General features: G+C 33.8%; 1 protein-coding gene across 1 annotated transcript in view; it reads left to right on the top strand.

Annotated features, from left to right (window-relative positions):
* LOC144971445 (mitochondrial disaggregase-like) overlaps positions 1–11424 on the top strand; it is a 29932-nt gene extending 18508 nt beyond the window's left edge. Inside the window, exons 10-16 of the mRNA XM_078912361.1 lie at positions 2496–2540; positions 3467–3628; positions 6928–7084; positions 8076–8149; positions 9239–9358; positions 9799–9903; positions 10343–11424. Of these exons, the coding sequence (XP_078768487.1) occupies positions 2496–2540; positions 3467–3628; positions 6928–7084; positions 8076–8149; positions 9239–9358; positions 9799–9903; positions 10343–10594 (915 nt within the window). The 3' untranslated portion in view covers positions 10595–11424. The remainder of the gene's footprint in view (positions 1–2495; positions 2541–3466; positions 3629–6927; positions 7085–8075; positions 8150–9238; positions 9359–9798; positions 9904–10342) is intronic.
* The last annotated feature ends 974 nt before the right edge of the window (positions 11425–12398 follow it).

Raw genomic sequence — 12398 nt, 5'->3', positions numbered from 1 at the left:
CTCTTCTCCGTTGACCTTCCAGCATGCCAAGCATAAATGTCTTGCACAAGCTGTTGTGTCTGACCAGATATCCAAACCATGAAAGATTCTTGCTTTTAACTATTGCAAGTAATGGTTCCTGATTTCCCACCAGCTTTTCCACATCTTCAATGACATCTTTGTCCTATGTCCCAAATATGATAAGTGTAGGATTTTCTGGTAATTCGTGCTCTCAAACAGTGACTTTCCTTTCTGTTTCTGCATTCAATGTCCAGGCATCACAACCATAAAGTAACGTGGACAGTACAAAAGACCTGTACAATCTGAGTTTGGAGTGAAAGCTCATCTGGCTTTTCTAAATCTTGTTGATTCTAGCCATTACCGCCATTATTATGCCTATCCTTTATTTGACCTCTGTTGTGCTTTTTCCATCCGTGGTCAGCAACACTCCATAATTTTAAGGTTGTAACCTGCTGTAGTCTCACTATTTAGGATGATTTTACCTTTGGCATTGCTTTGCTATGGACTAGAATCTGCAATTTCTCTGTATTGATTTCCATAGCAAAGCTTAAGTTACACATTTACCTGCCCCCAATAGTAGTAGATGATTGATGGTTCTGGAGGGTTTCTTGAAATATTCTTTGGAGATATATGTTAAATAAAGTTGGGGAGAGTATGCATCTCTGTCTTACTCCAACCGTTGTTTTGAAAAATGGTCCTTGCTGTTTGTCATATAGGGCATACTAGTAGTGTTCCTAAATAGTGCCTCTATTGTTTTAATGAGTCCTTCGTCAAAGTCATAGTTTCTTAGTGCGTTTCAAGGAGCTTCATGCCACAACCTGTCAAATGCTTTTCTGAAGTCTTTTAAGTTGTGGAATAGCTTGTTTTGAACTCCTGCTGGACTGTGTTTATACCTGCCATGAACCATGCTTGTGCTTATGCAAGGATTTCTTCTGACCTATTTTTCAGTCTGTATAATATAATTTATAACATTATCTTGCTGGGATTTGTTCTGTTATTGAGTAATTGTTACATTTTTTGAGATTTCCCTTGTTGGTAGAGGTATCACTAGTGATTGTGTCCACGTTTTAGGCCTTATTTCTCTTCTAATATTCTCGAACAGAGTATTGTAAGTGTCAATATTTATATGTTCCCCGCCACTTTTTATCAATTCTGATGGCATATTGTTTATTCCAGGGGATTTATTATTATTATTATTTAGGCTCTTTATTGCACACTCCACTTCTTCTTTTAATGTTGATTGGGTATTGTCTACTTCTCAGTAAGAGAGCAATTCTTACTACAGCTCCACCATACACCAATCCAAGGATTGATATGTACTTTAATAAAAATGGACAACTTGACCAATGTCCAAACATGAAGAAAATAATAAACCTGATATTGATATTTTCTCATTGCGATGCAGATGTGGAAAGCTGATTTTTGGTCAACAAGAAGATCACAAATAGAAAACCTGGTTGAAGAGTCATTGATAGCAAGACTTTTTACTTGCCAATTCATTAATGGAGAGAAAGTTTCTGAGGTGGTGACATCCCCTGACCTACTGAAATCATGATCATGCAGCAAAGAATGACACGTATTCTAATGCTCTGAAAGAGAAGAAAGAGAGCAAGGATATTCTGGAAAAAAAGGCCACCAGAAAAAAGAAAATAATAGGATAAAGTGATGCAGCTAAAGACCTAAAAAAAAAGTTACTTCAAAATGACATAATAATCTGATCAAAACTGCAGATGACTTTGTTGAAAAAGCCGAAAAGTCATCCTCATGGAGAGGCTGAAAATGTAGAAATAAGGATGTTTTTGCTTCAGAAATAGCAAGCAAAGAAAAGTAGTTAGACTAGAAATCTAGTCTGCCGATTGTGTATATAAGTTAATAGAATCTAAAAACTGATTTTGTAAATAGAATTAAATATTTTAGTGTGATTGTGTGTATAATGTAGTGAAGGTAGGTCCAATATATTTCTTGATATGAGTTACCAAAATTGCTGAGTGACTTGGCATAGTCAGTCTCGAGCCTTGATGTCCTGACTTGTTCTTGCTTTGGAATTCCCTCAAATGGTAAGATTTATAGTACAACGGGTACAAAATTCAGCAGTCTACATAATATATCAAAAAAGAAAATTTGACCATATCACTATCACCCCACTTTTGGAAAATTTGCACTGGCTTACTGTCCGCTATAGAACAGACTACAAAATTGCTTTATTAGTTTTCAATTGTTTTATCTTTTTGGTACCGGATAGCCTACAATTCTCTTAGTTTTTTTCCCCTTTTCTGGTCACAATGGGTTTCTTCTCATAGGGATGCGGCTTTTTAATCTAGTCACGGCTAACTTTGGTTTTTAAAAAAATATCTGTTATTCACTATGGAATTCTTAGCTAATTCACATGTTTTTATAAAATTTAAATGTTTTAAAGATTTAATATTACCTACTTTTATTTTTTTATATGCATTAATTTTAATATTTAAAAAAAATATCCAAATTCCACATTACAGGATCTCATCCGAATCGATATGTCTGAGTATCAAGAAAAACACGAGGTAAGATTTCTAAACAATTCATAGATGTCTATTGTTGCTTCAGAAATTTCTACCCTTTTTAGTGAGGCTATGTGGTCTAGTGGTATGACACTCGCTTTCAGGTCGGAAGGTCCTGGGTTCAAGCCTTGCTCAGCACATAGTTGAGTCCTTGGAGAAGGCTCTTTACTCGTGTTCTCTTACCGTACTCAGGTGTAAAATTAGTACCTGACTGTTAACAGCGTTGTCTCTGTCAGAAAAAAATTGTAATATCGCCTAACACGTATCATGTCTCGTTCTAAATGTTATGTGTTGCTGATGGTCAAGGACCCTTTGGAAAGCACTTTGATCATGTTTAGTGGATATCACGCTATTTAAAAGCTCAAGTTATTTCAAGTTAAAGCGTCACTGTATATTTATGCAAACGATTTATGCAAACAGTTTTCTCCATTCTATAAGTTTTAAAAATTTATTTTGACTTTCTGTAAGTAAGTAGTAAGCTTCGCAGTCTGAATGACACTTGCTGAGAATTGTGTGATTCAGCCACAGAGTTTTAACACTCGAGGAGTACAGCAACTCTCTCCGTCCATGTTGTAATTGTTTCCATTGGTCACAGTCCTGGGCCCGAATTTTGAGGCTGTCAAGATCTTGTTGTGACTTTAGTACAGAGGGCACTGTAGTTTTTTTTTTAGTTCCTCAGGGATTAATTCAGCCTCATCTGAATTCAGACATATCTGATATGTAGATTACCTGGTTCAGTTTATGTAGTGTCATTGAAATTGAGGCTAAAATCAAACTCTCTTGAATCTATTTTTTGATCAAATTTCTCATTCCAAGCAGACAAAAAAAAATTACTTTTGAGCCTGTAACAATGAACAAATTAATATTGACCGAAAGAGCATAAAAATCTTGCTGGCATTGAATCTTCATATATTTGTGTTGATTTCCAGGTGGCTAAATTTATTGGATCACCTCCAGGTTATATAGGGCACGATGAGGGAGGCCAGTTGACTAAAGCATTAACAAAGTCACCAAATGCAGTGGTTTTGTTTGATGAAGTGGATAAAGCACATCCTGATGTTCTTACCATTATGCTTCAACTCTTTGATGAGGTTTGCAGATTTTAACTTCATTGATGTATTATGCAGGCTATTTGTTATATTTTAAAGAAAAATCATTTATAGCACTACAATGGTAAATTACATGATAGCAAATATAAATGTTGAGCAATTGATTGTTAAATACTGAGACAAATAATCGACAAGAGAGTAGTTCTACGAGCTTTCAAGGTAGTCGTGAGCAGTCATTATTAAAACCAAAATGAACTTTACCTACAGAATTAAACTTGTCCTATTCTCCTCCAAGGTTCAACTTATCTTAGTCTTGAACAGAGATGCGTTCATTTGGTGGGGCAAAATGAGACAAAATGCTAGCTAAGGTGGTGCTGCCAAAGGTATTATAGCTTCTCATCTCATGTAGGATGAACACTTTTAAAAGTTTATCCACTTCATATAAAGCAACTGACCCAGATTGAGCATTGTTGTCGATTTTGTATATATATCCAAAGATTTTAATGACCTTGTGTGGCGTGCTCTTTCCATGACCATTCTTCCCCATTTTAATCTGTCTTCAGAGCATCTGGTATATTCTGTATTTGTGTTTATCATTTGTGTGTTCTGTCTTAGATTTTTAAATAATGTCATTCTCTGTTCACATTATACTCACTTCCCAACAACAAATCCTGATGTTGCCAACAAAGCAAACATTGCGTGCCACCTTGACTTATCCACAACTGTTGAAACCATTGACCACAACAACTCTTTCAAATATATAAAAGAGACCAATGTATTGCATAAGTGATATTGCATTTTCATGATCCAGATAATATCTAATTGTTGGCAGACTGTCAGAATGTGGCAGTCCCTAAGGCCTGTTGCACACACTTTTGAACGAATGACCACATCATAAAACCAAGCAGCATTGTATAATCCGCCTTCCAGACAAACCTTTTTGTGAGAAAACCACAGCTTACCTTGACACAGACTTTCCTGGATGACAGGATTGACATCAAGGAAGAATATGATGGTCTATGTCTCAGACCTTGGAGCATTCTTGGAGAATCCGAAGACTAGAACATCATTTGCCCAACACTTTTGAATTTTATAATAATATAAAATAAAGATCAACCTGGGAGTTTATTTTCATTCATTATTTTTTTATATCACAGCAAGTTAGACATCAAAAGTAATGTATAATTTGAGATTAGTAAAAATTTAGTCAAATCTGTCAACTTGTTCCTTTACGTAACCAGGCTTTTAATTACATTCTTGACCATACGAAGATTAATTCATTGTAACCCAGTGCTAGCTAATAAATCTAAAGGTCGTCTGAGATTTATTTTAGTTGTCCAAAACAATGCTGCTTGAATGATATTTAAGTTAAGAAAGATAAGTCTTCTGCCAAATCTATCCTTCACAAGTTGCACTGCACTGGTTGCCAGTTATAAAAGGATCACTTATGTTCCACTGTTTATAAGGCTATTTCCTATGAGTCAGAAAAAATTTCTTAAGAGTCTGCATTCCAGTTAAGAAATCTAAGATTATCAAAGACCATCCTTAGAATATGATAGGACAAATCGAAAAATTGAACTGCGATATTTTGAATCACCCGCCCCCCCCCCCCACCCCCTCTATTCCTAGAATTCTTTCCCAGTAGAGGTATACACTCTCTCTAGACTTTTAAATGCAATCTTTGTCCAGTCAATGTGATAATTTTGTCCTTTCTATATGCATTATTTTAATTACCATTATAAAGCTATAAGAGGCTCTTCCATAATGATGTGAAATTTATATTTCATTCATTTCATTCTGTGTGGCGTGCTCTTTCCATGACATTACTGACCATTCTTCCCCATTTTAATCTGTCTTCTGAGCATCTGGTGTATTCTGTGTTTGTGTTTATCATTGATGTGTTCTGTCTTAGATTTTTAAATAATGTCATTCTGTTCACATTATACTCAGTTCCCTTCTACAAATCCTGATGTTGCCAATTTTTCAATTCTGTCCCATCTCCATAAATGTCCAAAAAATCTCATTTGCCCTTTCCTGATTGATGTATGCAAGAGGTTTTGTTCTTTTCCTATGAGATTTAATATTTCTTCATTACTTTCTAATGCAGTCCAGAATATTTCAACAATCTTATGTACTCCTTCTGACACCCACATTTCGAATGCTTCACATGGTTCTTTTGAATCTGCGATTTGTCCACATTTCACAGCCATGGGAAAAGAGTGTGTTTTCCATTGCATCGAAGCATATTTTTATTCAGTGTGAAAATGATAGACCTATGTCTTATCCATTGTCACAAACAGATTGAAAAACTTGGGATCTTAATTTAACGTGTTGATCATTTGTTGACTGCATTGTTCTCTCTTTTCTTTTTGTCGTTGGGTAAGGAGACGAAGCACCCATTCCTTACATTTTTTACATGTTCAAATGCTCCTGTAAGATTTTCTAAATGGACTCAGTAATTTCATCAATTATAACTCGTCTGTCATTAAATACAATTTGTTTCATCCTTGCAACATTGTCTACAGTATCTTGACTGACACTGGATGTCCTCCTGGAGGAACATCATCAATTGTGATGTGGCCACATATGAACTGCTTGTACCAATGTTTTATTTTATCATATTTTGGGTAGATGTTGCCTTTCACTACTGAGATTTCCTCAGTGAACAGTTGTCGGAGTCTTTCCCTGAAGATGAAGAAATTTCATCACTGCTCTAAATTCAACCGTTTTTTTTGTCTGTTTTTTTTTGTTTGTTTTTTTTTCAAGCATAACTGTAACTATTGGCACAGTAATTGCTGTTTTCAAAAACTGCTTTACTGTCTTAACCAGTGGTCAGAAATTACCAACTTTTTGTAGTGCATCCATAACTTAAATGATTTTTTTTAATGTGCAAATTTCAAGAATCTACTCTCTCATAGTCAGGTGGAAAACTTATTGAGTGATCAACGTATTTGCTATCTCCTCATACCGAATAATTGATCTGCTTTATTTCTAAAGCTAAATTGAATATCTGTGTTTATTTCATGACTCATTATTTGTACTAGTGTAAACCAAATATTGCTTCTTTGATCAAATGTATTTTTAAACTAGAAAATAAGATGTTTACAATGTTGTTACAAGTAAACAAGCAAATTATTTGAGAAATATTTGATAGTTTTTGAAGTATGGCAAATTTTCTGTTTGTTTTTGAAAAGGTCTTGTGTGTGTGTGTGTGTGTGTGTGTGTGTGTTTATGTGTGTGTGTGTGTGTGTGTGTTTATGTGTGTGTGTAAATTTAATTTGATGAATCAGTTCATTTTAAAGAGATAAATTGATTTTTTTTTTACTTTCCCCTGGTCAAAGGGTCGATTAACCGATGGCAAAGGAAAAACAATTGAATGTAAGGATGCCATTTTCATCATGACGTCCAATTTAGCCAGTGAAGAGATCGCGTCTCATGCTCTTCAATTAAGACAAGAAGCGAGCAAGTTGTCTGAGATGAGAGGAACAAACAAAATTGGTAAGATCAAATTAGAATCTCTTGATATTTCATTCTTTGTCTGAAGACTGACCTGATATTTTACAACTTTGTAAGTGAGTAGGTAAAAAAGTATTTTAAATGTATTGTTTTTTTAAACACCAATATAAAAAAAAAACAAAACAAAAAAAAAACAAAAAAAAAAAAAAAATTGAAATAAAATCATTTGTTAAAAAAATTAACTAAGATAATAAGATAAAGAGATAGATAAGGCTAGGCAAAGATTAAATGTTGAAAAATGTGATGGAGCCTTTGATTCCATTTTGTGCTCATTCAAATTAAAAGGCATCTTAGGTTTGATGAGAAGAGACTTAATACGATGCAAACTTGAGCACTAAATTCTAAATCTACACATTAATGTTACATTAATGTTATCTTTTGATTTTGACTGGCCCATCATAGGGACTGGCTGATTTACTGTGTTAAAGTCAAACTTCTTAACTCACTCAACCCTAACATCGACTATATCCATAGTTTACACAGTTTACTTTTACCCCATACCTATTTATTACATTTTTCTGAGACAAATTATAGGCGTAGTATCAAAGTTAATGCTTTATAGTTTTTTTTAATGTTAATGATAGTTGAATAAAACGAGCTATGTACATGCTCATTTTTAATACAATTTTTCCAATTTTGAAAAGTAGCAAAAATTTCTAGGATTGAGTGAGTTAATTAAAACAGTATCATGGCATCAAGTTGACTGGGTCTCTATAATGCCTTCTCTAATTGCCATTAGGAAGACTCCCCTGAAAGTTCACCTACTATGTCTTATAGATTTTAATGTGAGGAAATTGTATGATTTTATCAGTTTGTCCTTTTACATTTTCTAATTTGAAACAAAGATTTTATAACTAAATTTGAGAACGTCACGTTGAAAATATATATTATATAGAAAGAAAAAAAAATCTCCATTTCCTATTCACTACTCGCATCTTTGTGTACTGTAACAGAACCTTAATTAATTCCCCAGAGGACCTTGAGCAAGCTGAAAATGTGACCATATCCAGGCAATTCAAAGAAAGAGTCGTCAGACCGATTCTTAAAGTGAGTGTGTTTTATTTTGACGTTTTAAAAATATTATGCAATATCAAAACAAGTGCTGAAAACAAAGAAACTCCATTTCCAGACTGCTGTGGAAATAGTGGAGGGTGGAGACAAGTTGCGAAATCATGATTTTTTGTCTCTTTTTAAAAATTTTATTTTATTAGTTATAATTGCTTTTTTTTAAAAAGAGTTTTTGTGTAATATTTTTTATTTATTCTCGATCACTTTTATTAATTTGGGAAAAAATTAAAGGGGAATTTGTCATTCTTAAAACAAAAATTTGCTTTAATGACAAAATTTAGATATTATTTTAATAAAGGTGTATACAAAATTTTAAGGATATTCGTTGAAAAACCTACAATTATTGATTTCGAAAACTGTTTTTCAAAATCCAAGGTCGTGGTGTTTCTATGACCCGTTCGCGTTTGCCCCCACCCTCCCCCATTCCTTGTACTTTACATTTTATGTAGAACTGACAAACCAGCAAACATTTCAGTTGTGTAAAATACATAAGAAAATGAATAAAGTTGTCTCTAATATTTGTGCGTAAAATATAATTTTCTTCATTGTTTAAGACTCACATGGATGCCCCTTTCCCAGCAAAAGCCATTGTTTCTCTGACTAAAGCTGGGAGACTGTCTTTTTAAAAATTTGCTGACTAATACTGACCAAGTCAGTAGTTGTGAACTGTTTTTAAAAAAAAGATAAACGTATTGGATGATTAAAGGCAACTGTTAAGAGGAAGATAGATGATTTAAGGGTGGCAACATTTGATGAAGAGAAGCTTGGTATCAAATATTTACAAATATCTTTTTTTACAAGAAAAGTTTTCCGGCTTTTGGAAATTTAAGCAAAGGGCATCAATGGACTCACTTCACTTCGACCCAATATTATGATATTTAAAACGATTTTTTAGATAATAAAAAAAAAGTTTTGGACTTCATTATCTTAATATAAAAATCAACATTTTTTTTCAAGCCTATATTATGTGTATATTTTATTATGTCTGATTATGTTTAATTTTAAATTTCCTTGATGGTAAAATATGATTCTACAGAATGAATATGAGATAATTTTATTACCTTTCAGCGGAAATTTCGCAGAGATGAGTTCCTTGGCCGAATCAATGAAATTGTGTATTTTCTACCCTTCTCACAGTCAGAGTTGGCAAAGTTGGTGACAAAGGAGCTGCAGTTTTGGTCAAAAAGGGTAATTTGTACATAGGCTATACAGTGCAGCATGGTAATCTTGAACAAGTCGGGACTAGACCTATTTGTTTGAGATTTCCTTGTTGCGTATTATACAAAGAAGTTGAAGAATGTCACAGATAGATCATTTCAATTAAGTGGTTGTTCTAATTAAAAGGCATTCCAAATATTGGCTTCAACCCCATTAGTATTAGTAGCAGTAATAGTAATTATTGTTGTTGTTGTAGAAGTAGTAGTAATAGTAGTGGTAGTCGTAGTCATAATGGTAGTCATAGTCATACTGGTAGTAGTTGTAGTAGTTTGTTTTTCTATTAAAACATTTTGTGAAATTGAATATTGATTTTATTAACAGGATAATTCTGTTGAATTTTTTAATTTTTTAAAATAAAGTTGTCTTGCTTTATGATGTTTTTATTTAATTTTTTTTTTTTTCCCTTAAAGGCGAAAAACAAACATGACATTGAACTAGTATGGGATCATAAAGTTGTCGATGTTTTATCTGAAGGATTTGACACTCACTATGGAGCCAGGTCCATTAAATATGAAGTAAGTGTAGTTTCATATCAAGGATTTTCTATAATTTTATTTATTGAATTGTCGAGGGAGACGAAAATGTATTTTTAAACATATGATTATTTTTTTTGACATTGGTGATCCTGTTCATGTGTTTGGAAATAGCTTTTCTGTGGTCACAGGCTATAGAAAATATTTTTGTTCCCTTTGGCTATTTAGTATGAACAACATAACTAGATCTTTTAACTATTGTTATAATTATTCCTTCACAATCTTAATACTGGTGCCAAAATGAGCTATGTTGTGAGAGGGCCTTACAACTTCTTAAAACAAACAATTGAAATGATCAGAAACAAAATGGTAATTCAAACAGTAATAGGTAAAAGGGTATTGTTAAAATGATGTTAAACATTTGTTGAGAATGATTTTAGATAATAACCAATTAACTCAAATATGGTATTCTTTTCATCAGGTGGAAAGGCGTGTTGTCACTCAACTAGCAATGGCTCACGAGAGACAGCTCATTGAGCGGGGAAATATTATCAAGATAACCGTAAACAATAGCAAGGACTTGCTTGCCAATAGAGATGCCAAAAGCTCTTCATCAGAGGAGGAGACCTCTACTATCAAGCTTCAAGTTCTCCAGTCAGGAACCAAAGATAAATTTAAAGATTTAGTGTTCACCAATGATGATAATCCTTTCCTTTTATATAATGCCTCATGAAAATACAGAAACCAGAAATATGTTCACTTAGTGCTTTAAACAACCTGATTACTCCAGAAAAAAAAAGTCTAATAATCTAGGGATGTTTGATTATTAAGGGACCGTTCTTTAATGACGTCAGCTTTTTTCAGCTGATTTTTTACCCCCCTACCCCCCCCCCCCCCTGTCAGACTATAGTCAGCTTTCTCTTGACCCCCTCCTCCCCCTCCCCTGGCTGACATCATCTCTGAGATCAAATATTTTAACGCATTGCACATTTTAACTCGACAATAACACCACCAAACAGGTTGTTGTTATGATTCAAATCCAATAAGCAACACAACAAAATGAAGCCAGAAATTATAGAGTTATTGTATTGATACATATATTATTAGGTATATCTGTAAAATTGTTCAAAAAACTTCATTTAGGCGTTTTAGCAAATAACTTAAAATTAATTCAGAAATTGTTCATGTGCTTTTGGCCTCAAAGAAGTCTACAAATATATATATACATTTTCATTTTCAATAGTACATATTACAAAAATTACACAATAATAATACCATGCATAAAAAAAAACAAAAAACAAAAGCGGAGTCATAGTTAATCAAATAATTTAACACCAAACTAGACATGTTTGCAATTCATACAATTTTTTTTTTATATATATTTTTTTTGTCGTCTCATTCTTGGAAAATCTATACTACTTAGCCAAGTGACTTTGAGTTAAGATATGCAACCACACTTATGAAATGCTCAGCAATGTTTGTCGCTGAAACACAATTTTTATTGTCTATGTTTGTGCCCACTGGAGTTTTATCTGTTTAAAAAATAAAAGAAATTCAAATCTATGGCCCATGTACTTTTGTTTTTGAAAACCCATGTGCCGTTGTATTTGTGCTGGCAGCCATTTCCATTAGGCAACCATCTGCCATGGCCACCAGCCTTTGTGGATTTTTCTCTCTATTTCTCTGTACAAGTCTAAGGCGGCCACTCCATAACATGCTAGCGCCACATATTTTGGAGACAAAATGCTCTAGGACTTGTATGAGACGGCCAGGTCTTATTATCACTGATAACTCAATTAAACCCATTCTTACTGATGCTCAAAGGACCCAGTAGTGTGTGAATGTGTGTGTGTGGATGTTTGTGTGGGTGTGGGTTCTGACGTAAGAAATGCATTTTTATTCATAACAGTGCAAAGCGCACTGAGCATTATATAATTTTGAAAATGCACTATACTATACAATTCTCACACTATTGCTATTTGGAATTCCGGACGTGTTCCCAATGGCTGCACGAGCTTGCGGGTGTGTGTTGGGAACAAAGTTCGAATTCCAAATCACGAGAGTGTGTGAAATATTTTTTTTCTACTACTACTACTACTACTACTACTACTACTACTACTACTACTACTACTACTACTACTACTACTACTACTACTACTACTACTACTACTACTACTACTACTACTACACCTGAGTAGGGTGAGAGAATGTGAGTAAAACCTTTCCAGGACTCGACTATCCAAGCTAGCTCGAACCCAGGACTTCATCATCAAAGCGGTGTCATACCATAAAACACATAGGGGTGGTTGGATGGGAGCATACCTTGAATGTATACCTATGATGTTCGCATGGGTGTACGATCGATAGTGATGTCGTTCTTCTTCTCTTACTGCCTATCCTGCTCTTTGTTGTATTGTATTTGACAGGGATATTTTTTTCTGTAATCTTCTGCTGTTTGTTTTGGTTATTATAATTAGCTTATATATCTTTAGGTTATGATTGATTTACTTGACTATTTGTTAGATGCTTGTTTTTGT

This window comes from Berghia stephanieae, chromosome 4 (assembly GCF_034508935.2).
Source record: "Berghia stephanieae isolate SIO BIC M18660-M18661 chromosome 4, UCSD_Bste_1.3, whole genome shotgun sequence".
NCBI lineage: Eukaryota > Metazoa > Mollusca > Gastropoda > Nudibranchia > Aeolidiidae > Berghia > Berghia stephanieae.
The sequence above is the reverse complement of the archived record's forward strand: the minus strand, read 5'-3'. Positions and strand labels throughout refer to the sequence as shown.